The sequence below is a fragment of the Conger conger genome, chromosome 11 (genome assembly GCF_963514075.1).
Source record: "Conger conger chromosome 11, fConCon1.1, whole genome shotgun sequence".
NCBI lineage: Eukaryota > Metazoa > Chordata > Actinopteri > Anguilliformes > Congridae > Conger > Conger conger.
In genome coordinates, this window is record NC_083770.1 from 47,292,313 (window position 1) to 47,310,248 (window position 17,936).

Genomic DNA, 17,936 nt, shown 5'->3' on the forward strand with positions numbered 1-17,936 from the left:
GACGTGTCAAAAACAGGAAACGTCTACTAGTGGAAGTGTAGAACTGAAAGGGACATTATCGATGTGGAAACCTAAGCCAGCCACTGTAAATACTTATAAACAATTCAAATGTCCAGTCAAAGAAGCCAATGTCGCAGAAAGCATAACGGTATCTGAAGACACGTTAAAGGTACCATTAGACCCTACCAGCTACCAAACAATGTCTCGCTAGTCTAACTAGCCAGTCAATTTCGAGCTTGCAACATGCAAGCTAGCTACAACTGTATGGGAAGCTAACTAGCCAAGTGACATTTTTGTAAAGACTTCTTTGTAAAAAAAAATCTGCACGAAGAAAGGAAGAGAATAATTTTGCCTCGATCCCTTACTAGAGCGACGTTTGACTACTGGAGACTTGCGCCTGCACTTAATATAACACACTTGAAAGTGAAAACGTAAATTATATGTATTGTGTTTACAATCTTAGTTGCCAAAGTCGCCTGATGACACAGCTAGCTAAGCGAGTTAGTCGGCGACCTAGCTTCTGGTTTGCCAGGTAGGTAGTCTGTCAGATTATGGGAAATATACTATAGGAGCCTATTATTTTCCTCTTTTTTGAAATGCATGGTATTTTAAGCTCCGATTGGGTTGGATCAAATCGCCCTGGGTTTCCCCTCGGAACAGCATTTTTGTTGACCCTGATTGTGTCAGTGTGGCTCGGAGGTATCCCAAACGATCTCTGTCTCGGTCCGGATGAATTATTTCCTGGACTTCAAGGTGAGTGGTTGGGGCTGTCACGTCTGGCCGGGAATGAATTAACTTCTAAATGAGCTAGTTAGCTAAAACTGTTATGAAGCTGAAATAAAAAATAAACCAAGAGCACCAAAACAAACGGCTGATGCTGACTATGTCTTCACACAGTTCATCGTCTGGCTCTCTACGCCATCAGTCACGAGGAGCTGTTCTCCCTCGTCTGCAGCGCCGCCCTGCTGCTGTGGCTGGGGCAGTGCCAGGAGCGCTGGCTGGGCACGGTGGCTTTCCTCGGCCTATCGCTGCTCTCCGCGGTTCTCCCGCCGCTGCTGTACGTGGCCATTCTCTCTCTGTACGGGGGACAGTGCGGTCGGATTTGTGGCCACTCGGCCGCACAGCTCGCCATGTTCACGGCTCAGTGCGGTCACGTGAAGCAGCGGAGGCTGCTTCGCTGGGTGCCCGTGTGGTCCCTGCCCTGGCTGCTCATGCTTGTGAGCGGGGCACTAATGTCCGACACATCGACCCTGCTGCGTCTGTGCGCCATCTGCGTGGGACTCTGTTGTATCCTTTCCTTTCCAAGCGCGGCCTGTGGCGTAGTGGTTAAGGTAAATGACTGGGACACGCGAGGTCCTCCAGGGGAGGATTGTCTCGTGCTTAGTGTAATCAACTGTACGTCGCTCTGGATAAGAGCGTCTGCCAAATGCCAATAATGTAATGTATTGTAAAAGCGCTCACGTGGAAAATCGCATATTAAACCTAAGTAAGAATGCATTTGATGTGACACAATTTGACATAATGCATTTCATTTGACACAATGTTACGTTCGTCGTTAATATCCTGCCATCTTGTCCTTAACATTCGGCCTCAGACAGTCGCGCTGTCATTGGCGGGCTGCAGCAGGCAGAGAAGCTTGCAGTCTGGGGTGTCCTCCCAGCTTGGGCATTCATTTCCTCCTCGTCCAGGGACTGGTTACCAACCAGCATCAGTACACAGAGGTACTGGCATGGCATATTTAAACAAATAATTATTTAACAATTCTCAGAGCAACTGATGTTTTTGTTGATTTGTTGTTTTGTTGTTGTTGTTGTTGAATTGTTGATACACACAATAGGTATGAAGGAAATCAAATATTATCTATATACGAAAGAAGTGTTGACTCCTCTCCCCAGATTGGCTGGTTCACTTCAGCACTGGCGTTCATGTACTACTGCTGTCTAATACTGTATTATTATATTCAAATCGCCTATTGCACACATTATGCACACATATGTTATATAAATATATATTCACTCCAAAGACGTATTGAGTTGATGAACAGAGGTGCAGTCTAACACATGTTGTTACATAGAGGCTCAGTTTTCTGTTCTGTTTGTTGCAGACCTGCGCCGTTCCTTGATTCCGTACCCGAGGAACCGTCAGCTTCCTCACACAGACCGCACTGGGAGGAGGAGCCTCGTCCTGCACCCCCACAGCCCTGGCCATCCCCTGTCTCCGATTGGCTGATGGAGGGGGCTGCAGCTGCGTCACAGTTTCAGCTATTGGACGAAGAGCTCCTGAGGGCGGGGATATTAGCTTCCCTGCAGGACGCTCCTGAAGGACCTGAGGACAAGGTGGAGGTGCCAAAGTCTTCAGTGTCCTCCTTACGGTCAGTTCTGCTCGAGGCTTTGGGCCCCTCCCCATACACACCAGATTCCTGATGGGAATTTCAGTAAGAAGTGTACTATTTGATCATATTTCATTTCACTGTAAGCACACTTGAAGGTTAAGATAAGCTTCGAATGAAAAACAAAAATTATGTCAGAGTATATTATGCAAATATTATGCCTGAATGATATAATAGAAAATGGTATTCTTACAGGTTCTTACATAATATGTTTAGGCATGAATGTTTAATTGAGTTCTCAAGGGTTGTCTAATTAGTGTGTATCAGACACATTCAGATCACAAAATCCTCATGTGGCCTTAGGATTGATTTCCCAGTTGCTATTTTCATGGGACCCAAATGTCAGGTTAATTTTTGGCAAGCTCAATTGTAACTGCAAGCTCCATTGTCTTAGGCTTCTACCAATTTTATTGGGGTCTCCCAAGATTAAAAAATAATAATAAATCAGGATTATAATTTCAGCAGATTTGTGTTTTGTAATTTTAATTTCTAAAATGTTTATTGGTTACAGATGCATGATTTTTGATGTGTGAAATGGTACTAATTGTATTTCTTGTTCAGGCTGCAGCAGCTGGAGAAGATGGGCTTCCCCACAGAGAAAGCAGTGGTCGCCCTGGCTGCCACGGGGAAGCTAGATGGTGCCATCTCCCTGCTGATCGACGACAGGGTCGGGCAGGAGGCAGTGGTGACCTCCAAAGGGAAGAGCCAGTCATAACCGAACGATACCTGAGCAGCCTTTCGGAATGTCTGCCCGACCCTGCATCACAGGTTGCTCTGGCATTAACTGAGAGGGCCTGGCTACTGGTGAATAACAGCAATGCAAGTGCAAGGACTGGCCAGAAAGGTCCTGTTGACACACTGGAACTCAAACTCAATGTTGCGCGAACCCGGGGGGGGGGGAGACACTGGCGGCTTAAAGTAAACTGAGGAGGCACTACTGTCAACAGGGCCAATGAACTCAACTTGAAGTGTGGATGCCAACGCAAATTGGCATCCAAGAAACAGAAAACAAAAACGCATCCACTCCCATGTAAATAAGTGTTTACAGATGCTACATATTCAAATATTTATTGGCATTCATCCTTAACCAATGCAGTCTGCTATCTAGCCAAGTGAAGTGAATAACATACTCTCTTCTCATGCCCGTGTCATTTTTGAAACTGTGGATTAATACCACACAATCCCCGGCAATTATATTGTTTATAGCCTGAGAACAATGAATGCACTTTGTGTCAATGTCAATAAAAATAAAATTTGAATCCTGAAATTTGTATACTAGTTGTTGACGCTGTATGTATCCAAACTCTTTTTGCCTGTGAGTGATTTAGTGTAACAGCTAATGGATGTTAAGTTCAGTATTTATATATATATTTGTTTCTATATACCTGCTATGCAATTCAGCACAGAGCAGTTGCTATAATTGTCCTCTGTTGTTGGCAGTCCTTAACTGTCTAAGCTCTGCTGCCCATGACATCATGACGTTCTGCTTGTGACATCATCTCCTGGCTCGGAGCGAGTCCACACCTACTGTGCTATGTCTCAGGTATGAGGTCACACGTTGGGAACCAAAAAAACCTGCTGTATCAAACAAGAGAGCTGATTTAAGTCTCAGCTTTCCGCTTTCTCTGTGTGTGAGCGGTCCACTCTGATTAGGGCATGAAGCAAATGAGACGGCATGTAAAAAAGAAAAGAAAAGGGAAAAAGGTTATTTTATTTACCGACGATCTGGTAGATTCGCGAAGCACGACAACAAACGCTTGCAAACGGTCGTAAAGAAGTAAAACATGAATACATAAGACGTTACATAAATCGCTTTTACGACAAGCAAAAAAACAGCTGCTAATGATTACCTTAAATAATTCACATAACAATACAATTTTTTTGTAATAAGAGAAAGGACCGACTGGAAAAAAGGTTTTACTTCAGGAGAGTATTGGATGTATAATATATAATCGTAATAGTGGTACAAAGTTACACCAGAGGAAACGAGTTCAAGTTGCGCGTGGCGTTTTGCTCCTCGCGAGTCGACGTTGCTTAGTTCGAGGCCGGAGTGCTGCAGTCCGCGATGGAGCCAGGCTTTACGCTGAAAACCCCACAGCAATCTGCTCTTATTCTCAGGGAGAGTATATGTGTGCATGGGAGAATGTGTGTGTGTGTGTGTGTGTGTGTGTGTGTGTGTGTGTGTGTGTGTGTGTGTGTCTTAAGATTCTGCATGCGTGAGTGTGTCTGTAAGGTGTGTAAGTGTGTTTGTTAGGATGTGTGTACCTGTATGTGTGTCTGTGAGGTTGCGCGTGTGTTTGTATGTGCGTTTGTAAGGGTGTGTGTGTTTATATGTCTGTGCACCTCTCTAAGGGTGTGTGTTTTGTATGTGTGTGTGTGTCTGTATGTGACTGTAAGGGAGTATGGGTGTGTTTGTTTGAATGTGTCTGTGTGTGAATGCTTGTAAGGGAGTTTGTGTGTGTGTACAGTATATGTACAGTGTGAATCCCCTCCCAGTGCACAGCTCAGTTCAGCCCCAGGTAGCGTAGCATGAACAGTCTCTTGCAGCAGGGGGCGCTGTTGAGACACCTTTGTGTGTAGAAGGCTGCAGGTGTACCAGCCTGTGGGGGGTGCAGTGCAGACCCAAATCCTCCGTACGAGGGACAGAGGCAGGACGGAAGCACCCAGTCATTTTAGTCACCCCTGTCCAGCGTCAGAGGGAACGGTATTGGGTAAGCATGCAGGCTAGGCCCCGGACAAACTGCAACGCACACGAGTCTCACACGGAAAAGAGCGCAGAACCCCTCCCTGGGGCAGGAGCAAGTCCCTTCTGCTGCAGTCTAAAGGGGGGGGGGGGGGTTATTAACAATTAAACAAAAGTATAAAAAAAAGTAAGGAGGTCTAGTGTTATTTCCTGCAGACACTCCCCAATCAATTCATTTAAATAGACAACAACATCTGAGATTCACACTGTCAAGACCCAACGTGACCACTCCAAGCAGATTACTTTTTTTTTTTACTTGTAGTTTTTTTCTGTCTTTTTTTTTTTTTTTTAATTGAGTCTTTGTGTTGTGTCCCCTTTATTGTCCTTGGATTGTTTACAGTTTAAAAGCACCATTATCTTAGCAGTCATTTTGTTTCCTTTATTCCCGTGTTCTTCTTTTTATGCCTCTCCACTCCTCTAGTTGTTGATCTGGAGTTTCTCAGGATCTTTACGTAACAAGGAAAAATGGCCCCATTATGATGTCATAGGGCGGAGGCGGGGCTGGAGGGGAGGGGAGGCGGGTCTAAGAGGGAACGTGAGGAAGTGGGGGGGGGGGGGGGGGGGGGGGGGCTAAGAGGGGGTGAGCAGTCTCCAGAGCACCTGTCTGTCTTCCCTGAGGTGACCCCCTCTCGCCTGGCGGTAGGACAGCCCCCGCTGGCTTTCTGTCGCTGAGGGGTGGGGTTCAACTAACGGTGTCTGGATCGGTGGGTGGATTTCAGAGTTTGTGGGCGGGGTGGGGGGAGGAGGAGGTTGGGTGTCTGCTTCCGGAGATGTTGGCACCCTCCCCCCGCCCCCCCCCCCCTCCACGAAGTTCCCCCCTCTGAGCCCCGGTGGGATTTTGGGGCTACTTTCCCTGCTCCTTGGCGTCGGTGGAGAGCGGAAGGGACAGCCGCCGTGGAGGGACCCCCGCCCGCTTGTCCCGGTAGTAGCCTGGAGACGAGGTGCCGTAGCCCTCATCCCCCGACCCGATGTCAGGCTCTGTTGGAGAGACGAGAGATGGGCTGTGCTGGAGCCGCCAAACCCCAGGGCCCAGACGGCGGGTGCCAGCACCGGAACGTTCTCTGAACTTACGCGATCCTCAACTCTACTAAAATGGCCGTGCCACACTCCCAGAGGACTGGCACATCACCTCAAACAGTTTTAGTGTAAAAAACATTTTTTCCTTTTTTTCTCAATTTGAGCTCCCAGACAATCCGTCAACAACATCAAGCCAAAATTAGCAGCCCCCTCAGTTATCCAGAGTTGGTGCCAATTCAATGTCAAAATATATGTTTCAAGGAAGGTGTCAGTATTCTGCTGAATTCCTACTGGTGGTAAAGTATTTGAAATAAAGTGTTTGACCCCAGTCTGCACCATGCTTGCCCAGGGGTTGGTTACATTGAATTACATTACAGATACTTAGCTCACGCTTTCATCCAAATTGACTTACAGTTGACTAAGCAGGGGCCAATCCCCCCAGGAGCAATGTGGGGATAAGGGCCTTCCTTAAGGGCACTGATCGTATTGTGGCTACACTGGGGCTTGGACAACCAGCCTTCCAGGTCCCAGTCAAGCACATTAGCCACTTGGGTATAGGTTATAGTGGCTAAGGTGCTTGACGGGGATCTGGAAGGTTGGTGGTTCAAGCCCGAGACACTACGCTATAGAGTAACAGCTTAACCGAGGCCCGGTCATCTCGACTCCCATTCGCTCGCCTGTTTCGGTGGCGAACGGGAGGTGCAGGAAAGAGAGGGACCTGGAAAATGGGGGACCTGTATAGGAGACCTGTATAAAATTGGGGACCTGTATAAAATGGGGGATCTGTATAAAATGGGGGACCTGTGTGAAATGGGAGCCCTGTAAAAAATGGGGGACCTGTATGGGGGACCTGTATAAAATGGGGGACCTGTGGAAAATTAGGGACCTGTATAAAAAGGTGGACCTGTATGGTGGGACCTGTGGAAAATGGGGGACCTGTATGGGGGACCTGTATAAAATGGGGGACCTGTGTAAAATGGGAGACCTGTATAAAATGGGGGACCTGTATGGAGGGACCTGTGGAAAATGGGGGACCTGTATAAAATGGGGGACCTGTGGAAAATGGGGAACCTGTATAAAATGGGGCACCTGTGGAAAATGGGAGCCCTGTAAAAAATGGAGGACCTGTATGGGGGACCTGTGGAAAATGAGGGACCTGTATAAAAAGGTGGACCTGTATGGTGGGACCTGTGTAAAATGGGAGACCTGTATAAAATGTGGGACCTGTATGGGGGACCTGTATAAAATGGGAGACCTGTATAAAATGGGGGACCTGTGGAAAATGGGGAACCTGAATAAAATGGGGGACCTGTATGGGGAACCTGTATAAAATGGGGCACCTGTGGAAAATGGGGAACCTGTATAAAATGGGGCACCTGTATATAATGGGGCACCTGTGGAAAATGAGGGACCTGTATAAAAAGGTGGACCTGTATGGTGGGACCTGTGGAAAATGGGGGACCTGTGTAAAATGGGAGACCTGTATAAAATGTGGGACCTGTATGGGGGACCTGTATAAAATGGGGCACCTGTATGGAGGGACCTGTGGAAAATGGGGCACCTGTATAAAATTGGGCACCTGTGGAAAATGGGGGTTACCTGGCCAGATGATGGCCTCCAGCAGGGTCACCCTGCGCACCAGAAGCTGGAGGTCGGCCTGCATGTCGCGGAACATCTGCAAGCTAACGTCCTATCGGAGATCGAGAACAGTGACAAGGGGGAAGGGAGGGGCCCTGGTCCAAGGGCCGGCAGCACCGTCCGCCCCCCCCCTGCCTGTAGGGGGGGCAGGGGAGGGCCAAAACCCTGCCCCGCCTGACCCCTGACCTAAACCTGAACGCTGCCCCCTCCTACTCACCATGAATACCGATCATAGTCTCGAGGATTAAAACCCTCTCGGCTAAGATCTTCAGGGCCTCTCGGATTTGGTGTATCCCATCCCCCTGTGAAGAAGATACAGCCGTCAAGGTATGGGGCACAGCCAAACAAGCATCGCCAAGGTGCACCCTCTCCCCCTCTGCTTATCCTTTCGGCTGTTAGAGGGTTAAAAACCGGCCCCCAGACCCCTAACCCACCCCTGCCTATTCCTCCCTCCTCCTCCCCCCCCCCCGCCCCATCTCTCTCTGGCCATGCTGCAAGACCAGGCCAGGCAAACAGCATGCACATCACAGACCACTCAAGACTCAAGAGGCACTGGAATAAAACAAGATTAGTCTTTACAGGGCATCTTCACAAAGGCTCAGCCCCTCGTAGAGGGCATTCAACTGGACAGAAACATGCAGGACACCTACACAACCAGGGCAGAGGTGGAACATTTTGTATTTGTGTCCCTGACAAAGTCTTTGTGTTGCTGATCACACAACTACAGCACACAGCCACTTAACAAAGAAACTCATGGAGACAAATTAAGCTTAGTCCTGGACTAAACTGAGTTTTGTATGGAGAATCTCAAGATAGAATTTAGGCTAGGACTAGGCTGAATCTGTGTGCAAAACAGGTCCATCGTTTGGTTATCGTTGGCCTCAAGTTAAAGGTTTAGGGTTCCTGGCACTACAGAAGATATTATCTGTGTTCAAAACATTCAAACGCCATGCAAGTCATTGTGGGCTTGTTGGAGGTGTTTGTATACAATTATCATTTTCATTTTTCGGAGGAACAGTCTCTATTCAGGTTAAAGTCTTTGGATACAGTCTATGGCACACCTTCCAGTTTGACAAAAAAATGCCACTCCATCTCCAAATGTAATTGCCTTATGATCTTACAAACTATTCCATTTGGACTCTATTCAAAAGATATTTAAAAATGTCACTATATAAGCATCATTCAGACATGTAGACCCATGAGTAACATGACCAGAGGGGTTAATGATGACAGTGCAGAAGCTAATATCGGTGACTGGTGCATGACGAGGCTCCTGACCCCATTTTGAAACAGCGCGGCTAGTAAGTCTTCGTTAATTAAAGGTTGAATAGCCGGGGCATCACCCCTGAATCTCCCAATTATTCTCCATTGAAGTTCTGATGCTCACCACAAGGACAGCGGTTAATTATAGGATTAGGATCGGTGCGAGAGTTCGAGGCGGCAGTTAGGGGCTTGATGTTGAGAATCAGAACCTGCAGGAGATTCGTGTGAAAATCAAGTTGTTGTTTTTTTTTTTACAGTGGTTTCTGTCTTTCAGTCTATTTTCCGGCAGCTGTTTCAAAGTGGGACCAGGATATTTGTGGACCGCATGGAAGTCCATGCTGTGTGTCTGAGTCTAGCAGACCAGGAGTGCCCACCAAGTGAGAAGAGGGGGAGGTTCTTCCTGGTTTCAGAAGATGATAGCGAGATTGAGAGAATATGGCAGGAAAGGGGCTGGTTACAGAGACAATAGGACAAGCGAGACCATTACGGGTAATTCCAAAAGCTAAAATGTCAACAAAAGCACTGTGATAAATAAGTCTTATAGTTTATTTATGTTTATACTGTATACAATAAAGTGCCATATCTTGTAGGCGATGGCCTTTATAGATAAATGATTAAACCATCCTGGTAACTTGTCCAGATTCTCTCTGTAATGTATGCAAGGCATGGTGAGTTTGCAGCAAAGACATTCCAGGTAGCACACCTGGCCTATGATGGAACCATGCAGCCGTGCATTGTGGGACACTGGAGGGTAGCTGTATCCATTCACATATCCCCCTCCCCATCCCACCCCCGATCCTCACCACCAAACCCGCCACCACTGTCCCCGCAGTAAATACACATGAAGCATTTGGCACATACGTTCCACCACATGGAACTGGTGGAGAGGTGTGTGTCTGTAAAATCGAATCTAAAAGCACTGTTCCCAAATGTGTGCGTGGCAATCCCAACTTCTTCCAGTGGGTGGTGCCATTTTTGCCCATGTTTTAAAAATTTTCTTTTAATTTAGCACCATTTTTGAACAATAACTGGTGAATTTTCCAACAAAAATTAAATCACACTTGGGCAGAAAAGTGTGTTTTTTATGTGAAAATACTTGGTTAAGTCCGCCTAACCACCCACTTTTTTATTACTCTCAACAGTCGGCTAGGCTATGAATGTCCCTATGTGAGTTCATACGTACGCAGGTGTGTGTGAATGTGTGTGGAGGTATATGCCAAGTGCACAGGCTGAGGATGTGACTGTGAATGGTAGCCATGGAGACAGCTGCTTGCAGAGGGAGTTTTAGGGTCAGACAGGGCAGTGTTTTTTTTAGGGCAGCAGTCAACAGCGGCCCTGAGGACCAGCAGTCACAACATGAACATCAACAAGAGAACACCAACAGCAGCATTCACACACGTGGAAGTCCCAGAACATCAACAAGAGAACACCAACAGCAGCATTCACACACGTGGAAGTCCCTGAACATCGACAGAGTACACCAGCAGCGTTCAAACACCTGGAAGTCCCAACTCCAGACATTATCATAACTCATTACATGCACACATGAAACAATGACTCAAGAGTACTGTCAATGGGTTCTGGACAGAAAATACAATACAATACACATTTTTGGGAAAACACACAACAAGAATATTGTGGAGTTTCCAGAGGAGATTAAAAGGCCTCCAGTGCACCTTCTCCTTAGCGTATGTAAATACATACTTTAAAAAATTTCTTAATATTTAAATGGCTGACATACATCAAGTCAACACCAACTGCATATCTAACATCTATAGAGGCTAAGACAGGCTTGAGCCTTTCATATGTCCAATGAACACTCCACAGATTATATTTACCCCAGCATTATCTGTACAGTCTATGAGAGTTTTACACATGAAGGAAACCGGGCACTAGACATACAGACACAGGACACACGGACACGACTACAATCATTAACACCGAAATACGAGTCATTAGCACTGAAATGTTCTTACTTCCATTTTTTTCTAGCATATAAGAAAGAAGCAAAAGGAAAAAAAAACAAAAAAACAATGAATACGACAAAACAAAAACAGACAGGCGTTATACACCGAGGAGGCAGTTTGAGAACATTAAAAACTGCACGGAATTCCTGTTCAGTTTTTTATCCTTTTGTTTTTCAGACAGGTGACACAGTCGCCCCCAGCAGCACTACAGACGGGTGTGCGATGTCACAGGCAGTGATATGGTGAGATAGGGGCAGTCTGGGGCTCTGTTCTGGCAGGGATATGGTGAGATAGGGGCAGTCTGGGGCTCTGTTCTGGCAGGGATATGGTGAGATAGGGGCAGTCTGGAGCTCTGTTCTGGCAGTGATATGGTGAGATAGAGGCAGTCTGGGGCTCTGTTCTGGCAGGATTATGGTGAGATAGGGGCAGTCTGGGGCTCTGTTCTGGCAGGATTATGGTGAGATAGGGGCAGTCTGGGGCTCTGTTCTGGCAGTGATATGGTGAGATAGAGGCAGTCTGGGGCTCTGTTCTGGCAGGATTATGGTGAGATAGGGGCAGTCTGGAGCTCTGTTCTGGCTGGATTATGGTGAGATAGGGGCAGTCTGGGGCTCTGTTCTGGCAGTGATATGGTGAGATAGAGGCAGTCTGGAGCTCTGTTCTGGCTGGATTATGGTGAGATAGGGGCAGTCTGGGGCTCTGTTCTGGCTGGATTATGGTGAGATAGAGGCAGTCTGGGGCTCTGTTCTGGCAGTGATATGGTGAGATAGGGGCAGTCTGGAGCTCTGTTCTGGCAGTGATATGGTGAGATAGGGGCAGTCTGGGGCTCTGTTCTGGCAGGATTATGGTGAGATAGGGGCAGTCTGGAGCTCTGTTCAGGCAGGGATATGGTGAGATAGGGGCAGTCTGGAGCTCTGTTCTGGCAGTGATATGGTGAGATAGGGGCAGTCTGGGGCTCTGTTCTGGCAGGGATATGATGAGATAGAGGCAGTCTGGAGCTCTGTTCTGGCAGTGATATGGTGAGATAGGGGCAGTCTGGGGCTCTGTTCTGGCAGGATTATGGTGAGATAGGGGCAGTCTGGGGCTCTGTTCTGGCAGGATTATGGTGAGATAGAGGCAGTCTGGAGCTCTGTTCTGGCAGGGATATGGTGAGATAGAGGCAGTCTGGGGCTCTGTTCTGGCAGGATTATGGTGAGATAGGGGCAGTCTGGGGCTCTGTTCTGGCTGGATTATGGTGAGATAGGGGCAGTCTGGAGCTCTGTTCTGACAGGATTATGGTGAGATAGAGGCAGTCTGGAGCTCTGTTCTGACAGGATTATGGTGAGATAGAGGCAGTGTGGGGCTCTGTTCTGGCAGGGATATGGTGAGATAGAGGCAGTCTGGAGCTCTGTTCTGGCAGGATTATGGTGAGATAGAGGCAGTCTGGAGCTCTGTTCTGGCAGGGATATGGTGAGATAGAGGCAGTCTGGAGCTCTGTTCTGGCAGGGATATGGTGAGATAGAGGCAGTCTGGGGCTCTGTTCTGGCAGGATTATGGTGAGATAGGGTCAGTCTGGAGCTCTGTTCTGACAGGATTATGGTGAGATAGAGGCAGTGTGGGGCTCTGTTCTGGCAGGATTATGGTGAGATAGAGGCAGTCTGGGGCTCTGTTCTGGCAGAGATATGGTGAGATAGAGGCAGTCTGGAGCTCTGTTCTGGCTGGCTTACCGGTAGTCCTTTCTCCCCCGGCTCGCCTTTCTGTCCCGGTGCACCCTGGGGGATAAACACGGAATGATGTCATTGACAATGCGCCGGGTTCGAGGCCGGCTGGGGGCTGTTGAAAACACATGTTGCTCTAAAACCAACAGCACATTCGACAGCAGAGTCCCTGACCGCAACAGTGGAATACAACAGTGGACCCGAACAAACTTTGAATCAAAAAGTGACTTCAATCCATGTTCGACATGTGGAGAAAATCCCCACCCCCTGCTGTGATTGAAGGGGGGGGGGGGGGGGGCAATTAACTCTAGAATGTTGTCCTGACTGTGCCAGTGCCAATTGTGGCTGGGGGTCTCATGGGGGAGGGGGGGGGGGGGTGATGACATATGATTGGATTCTTCACCCACAGGAGGGTGGAGGGTTTCAATTGGTGGAGTGAAGTGCACAGTGATTTCACTGCTCGACTGCGTGCCTGTGTTCTGTCTGCGTTCCCCGTGCCCAATTTTGGGGCACAATGACGTCACTGCGAGGCTTTTGGACTGAAAAGTGCAAACAGAGGCAGGTCGCACGAACCCTGGACTACGAGCGGTTTGCAGAGAAGGAACGGACATACACTTTGTTGGAGAAAAGGTTTAAAAATGCCCCGTGATTTAATCCACTTGTGTGTCAGGTATTTTACAATCCATGGGTCCCTCTCGTCCCATGGTTTCTGAACACCAGTCCGCGGACCGGCCCCTGGTCCCCAGCAACATGGCCGCCAGGCCTCAGGCTTTATAGTCAGTCATAGTGAAACGCATGATGTTGTCGGCCCTTCGATGTGTGACGGTCACTGAGACTTTGCTGGGGTATGCGGGCTGAACCTTTTTGGGAAGCACTGCTCTAGTCTACTGGCCTCATCCAGACTGACACTGACACAGAGACGGACATGGGGGGTCAGAGGGGGGTGAGAGGGGGGTCACAGAAACACACTCATGGTGGGAGAGGGGGGGTCACAGAAACACACTCACAGTGGGGGGGGGGGTCACAGAAATACACTCATGGTGGGAGAGGGGGGGTCACAGAAACACACTCATGGTGGGAGAGGGGGGGTCACAGAAACACACTCATGGTGGGAGAGAGGGGGGGTCACAGAAACACACTCATGGGGAGAGGGGGGGTCACAGAAACACACTCATGGTGGGAGAGAGGGGGGGTCACAGAAACACACTCATGGGGAGAGGGGGGGTCACAGAAACACACTCATGGTGGGAGAGGGGGGGTCACAGAAACACACTCATGGTGGGAGAGGGGGGGGGTCACAGAAACACACTCATGGTGGGAGAGGGGGGGGGGTCACAGAAACACACTCATGGGGAGAGGGGGGGTCACAGAAACACACTCATGGTGGGAGAGGGGGGGTCACAGAAACACACTCATGGTGGGAGAGGGGGGGTCACAGAAACACACTCATGGTGGGAGAGGGGGGGTCACAGAAACACACTCATGGTGGGAGAGGGGGGGGGGACTTACCGGCTCGCCTCGGAACCCCCGCTCCCCTGGATGCCCCAGCGGACCCTGCAAACCCAAAGTGCAGATTTAGGGAAGTTCAGGTTCTGGCACAGGGGCTAGAGTGGGGGGGGCTGACTGTGACCTGCCCAACACGGTACCTACCCTCTCCCCACGCTCCCCCTTGGGGCCCAGTGGCCCCCGGATTCCAGGGCCCCCTGGCCTGCCCTGTAGGGAGAGACACACAAAAGAGAGCAGGTTTTAGGAGATGGTAAGAGTCATGAGCATTCAGCCTTCATCGCTGCTATAACACAGTGGTCCTCAAACCCTGTCCTGGAGTACCCCTGTGTATGCCGTTCCAACCGCAACTGCAATCCCAGAATTTTTAACAAGCAGTTAATTTTTCTTAATAAGGTGCTTTCCAAGTTCAGAGGGATTATTTAGCCACTTAAACCACATTATGTCAGAAATGGATAAGAATGCCATGAAAACTACAAATCCCATGTTCACGTCATGCTTATTGATGCCCCCTCTCTTCTCATTGGCTGGCCCCTCCCCTCCCCGACCTTTGACCCGGCCCCACTTACGTTGAGTCCGGATGGCCCGGCGGGCCCCGTTGGCCCCACAGGACCGGGTGGCCCTGGAGGACAGGAGACACAACGAGGAGGAGTGAGGAACCTGACATCACCCCTCTTTTACCCTCCTACAGACCCTCTTACAATACATGAGCACATCACGCATGATCAACACGCTCTTCTTCAGATCCGGGTTCAAGTGTCCTATAAACAGGATGCAACCAAGCGAACGAGGAGAGGGAGCTGGCAGGTTACAGACAGACAGATGGACGGAAGACAGACAGACTATTCTAATAATCTATAGACAGATAGATTATTGTATGTTGTTAGTGTCAATGTTTTTGAAACACAAGTTCACCTGTCATGCAAATAATGCACATTTGAATCTTGAGTCTTGAATCTAGACAGGGGTGGCCTGTAGCGTAGTGGTTAAGGTGCATGACTGGGACACGCAAGGTCGGTGGTTCTAATCCCGGTGTAGCCACAATAAGATCCGCACAGCCGTTGGGCCCTTGAGCAAGGCCCTTAACCCCGCATTGCTCCAGGGGAGGATTGTCTCCTGCCTAGTCTAATCAACTGTACGTCGCTCTGGATAAGAGCGTCTGCCAAAAATGCCAAAAATGTAAAGACAGAGGGACAGACTGACCTACGGGTCCTGGGGGTCCTGGGGGCCCCACTGGCCCTGGCACAGGGACCCCCCGTGAGTCCAGGAAGGTGTTGGAGAGGAAGGGGTCTCTGCTCTGGCCTGTTGGAGGGAGAACACCCATGAAATCAGGGGCTGTATGATGAACATGGTAACACAAATTAGACTCACGGGTGTGCTGCTAACCCCCACCACCAGGTGGCAGTAATGTGTCAGAAATGACTCGGGCTCCTTCACATTCCCGACTGACGGTCTGAAGACTAAATGACAAATAGCGGGAGGTGTTCAGATGAGATTATGATTTGAGATAGGTATGTTCACATTTTCTCAGAGGAACTGAACGGAATATATATATCCGCTTTTCAAAGATAAGTACAGCATAAAAAAGCTGAAATCTTGCCATCAAAATTAGAAAAACAAATCTACATAAAAGGAGATATGTTTTATTTTATTATATAATAATAAAAGCAATAAAATTGCCAATTTATTGTGATACTACATAACCAATAAATGAGCTATTCTCCATGTTTTAATATTCTCAGTGTGATATATTTGAGAAGTTATCTAGATTTAGAAACTTTAAAAGATGAATGAAGCTGGAGTCTCTTGTTACTTTCTGTCGATGCAGCACGTTTAATATTAGCGGCGAGTAAGAGTGAGAGGAGGAAGGAGAGGTGGAGAGAGAGGGAGGGAGCAGTGGAGAGGTAGAGGAGTAGAGGGAGGGAGAGAGAGAGGTGGAGGAGTGGAGAGGTGGAGGAGTAGAGGGAGGGAGAGAGAGAGGTGGAGGAGTGGAGGGAGGGAGAGAGAGGTGGAGGAGTGGAGGGAGGGAGCAGTGGAGAGGTGGAGGAGAGGAGAGGTAGAGGAGTAGAGGGAGGGACAGAGAGAGGTGGAGGGGTGGAGGGAGGGACAGAGAGAGGTGGAGAGGGAGAGGTGGAGGAGTAGAGGGAGGGAGAGAGGTGGAGGAGTAGAGGGAGGGAGAGAGAGAGGTGGAGAGGGAGAGGTGGAGGAGTAGAGGGAGGGAGAGAGAGGTGGAGGAGTAGAGGGAGGGAGAGAGGTGGAGGAGTGGAGGGAGGGAGAGAGAGAGGTGGAGGGGTGGAGGGAGGGAGCAGTGGAGGGAGGGAGAGAGGTGGAGGAGTAGAGGGAGGGAGAGAGAGAGGTGGAGAGGGAGAGGTGGAGGAGTAGAGGGAGGGAGAGAGAGGTGGAGGAGTAGAGGGAGGGAGAGAGGTAGAGGAGTAGAGGGAGGGAGAGAGGTGGAGGAGTGGAGGGAGGGAGAGAGAGAGGTGGAGGGGTGGAGGGAGGGAGCAGTAGAGGGAGGGAGAGAGAGGTGGAGGCGGGGCGCTGGGGCGTGTCTCGCTGACGGGGGCTCAGTGTGAATACGGCGCTGGGCTGATGGAGCCCCAGAGGGAGGAGGACACAGATAAGCCCTGTCAGCGAGACACATCCTCCAGCTGCCCAATCACCACCCGCCCCATTCACTACAGCCTGGAGGAAAGATTACATTAACCTCTCCCCCTCTCTCTCCCTCTCTCTCCCTCTCTTTCTGTCTCTCTCTCTCTCTTTCCAGTGCTGTCTATCGTTCACTTTCTTTCTCAGGCCCTCGTTCACTCTCAAGTGTTGTTTCTCTTTCTCAGACTCTCTCTGTCTCTCTCTTTCTCTCTCTCTTTCCAGCGCTGTCTATCATTTTCTTTCTTTCTCAGGCCCTCGTTCATTCTCAAGTGTTGTTTCTCTTTCTCAGATTCTCTCTCTGTCTCTCTCTTTCTCTCTTTCCAGTGCTGTCTATCATTTTCTTTCTTTCTCAAGCCCTCGTTCACTCACTGGTGTTGTTTCTCTTTCTCAGACTTGACTCTCAAATTCAAATAAGCTTCACTGGCATGGCCAGGGAACACTCGCATTGCCAAAGCATGTACTGACGTAAACAGATGACAGATGAGCACTAACAAATTGAGCTACAGTAAACACGCACAGTAAAAAAAGAGAGAAAACTCTACATCTAAAAGACAAGCTCATGGAAATGGTCATGGACCATAAAAGGCGTTGTAAAAACAAACTACAACTCTCTCGCTCCCCATTCTAATACTCACTATCTCCTTCTCACCATCTCTCTAGCTTGGTCTGATCACACTATTCTGTGTCTCTACACACAATACTCCCTATATTACATTACATTACATTACATTATAGGCATTTAGCAGACGCTCTTATCCAGAGCGATGTACAATGAAGTGCGAATTGAATACAGGGACAAGTGCGATAAGGACCCTCGAGGACAGTACGGTTCCGAAAGTCCAGGGGTAAACGTCCTGAAATGCATTTCTTCTACACAAGAACTCTGCTGAGCCAGCTGATTTCACTAATTAGCTCTACATCCCGGCTGAAGAACTGTGCTAATGAGCAAACCAAGGTGACCGGAACAAATATACTGGGCAGGACCTTTACTGTCCAAACCTGGAGTTTCCTCCCGCAGTCCAAAGACACAGTCGGCTAATAAACACAGCTCTCTCCTTCAGGCACTGGGTCACCAC

The 17,936-nt window shown here is 48.9% G+C and overlaps 2 protein-coding genes across 2 annotated transcripts in view; one reads left to right on the top strand and one right to left on the bottom strand.

Annotated features, from left to right (window-relative positions):
- Positions 1 to 74: 74 nt before the first annotated feature.
- rhbdd3 (rhomboid domain containing 3) lies at positions 75 to 3,660 on the top strand. Its single transcript, XM_061261198.1, has 5 exons — positions 75 to 753; positions 898 to 1,287; positions 1,595 to 1,721; positions 2,105 to 2,371; positions 2,951 to 3,660. The coding sequence occupies exons 1-5, from the start codon at positions 597 to 599 to the stop codon at positions 3,102 to 3,104; spliced, it is 1,095 nt and encodes a 364-aa protein (XP_061117182.1). The 5' UTR covers positions 75 to 596; the 3' UTR covers positions 3,105 to 3,660.
- Positions 3,661 to 5,953: 2,293 nt separating this feature from the next.
- emid1 (EMI domain containing 1) overlaps positions 5,954 to 17,936 on the bottom strand; it is an 89,849-nt gene continuing 77,866 nt past the window's right edge. Inside the window, exons 10-16 of the mRNA XM_061261545.1 lie at positions 15,418 to 15,516; positions 14,784 to 14,836; positions 14,362 to 14,424; positions 14,221 to 14,265; positions 12,721 to 12,765; positions 8,005 to 8,089; positions 5,954 to 6,110 (exon numbers count right to left, since the gene is read on the bottom strand). Coding sequence (XP_061117529.1) covers positions 5,977 to 6,110; positions 8,005 to 8,089; positions 12,721 to 12,765; positions 14,221 to 14,265; positions 14,362 to 14,424; positions 14,784 to 14,836; positions 15,418 to 15,516 — 524 coding nt within the window. The 3' untranslated portion in view covers positions 5,954 to 5,976. The remainder of the gene's footprint in view (positions 6,111 to 8,004; positions 8,090 to 12,720; positions 12,766 to 14,220; positions 14,266 to 14,361; positions 14,425 to 14,783; positions 14,837 to 15,417; positions 15,517 to 17,936) is intronic.

Bases quoted from the DNA above. Each gene is read 5' to 3' on its own strand.
- rhbdd3 (XM_061261198.1), top strand. From the start codon at position 597: ATGCATGGTATTTTAAGCTCCGATTGGGTTGGATCAAATCGCCCTGGG. The intron at 754-897 runs GTGAGTGGTTGG...GTCTTCACACAG, and splicing joins ATTATTTCCTGGACTTCAAG to TTCATCGTCTGGCTCTCTAC. The intron at 2,372-2,950 runs GTCAGTTCTGCT...TTTCTTGTTCAG, and splicing joins TCTTCAGTGTCCTCCTTACG to GCTGCAGCAGCTGGAGAAGA.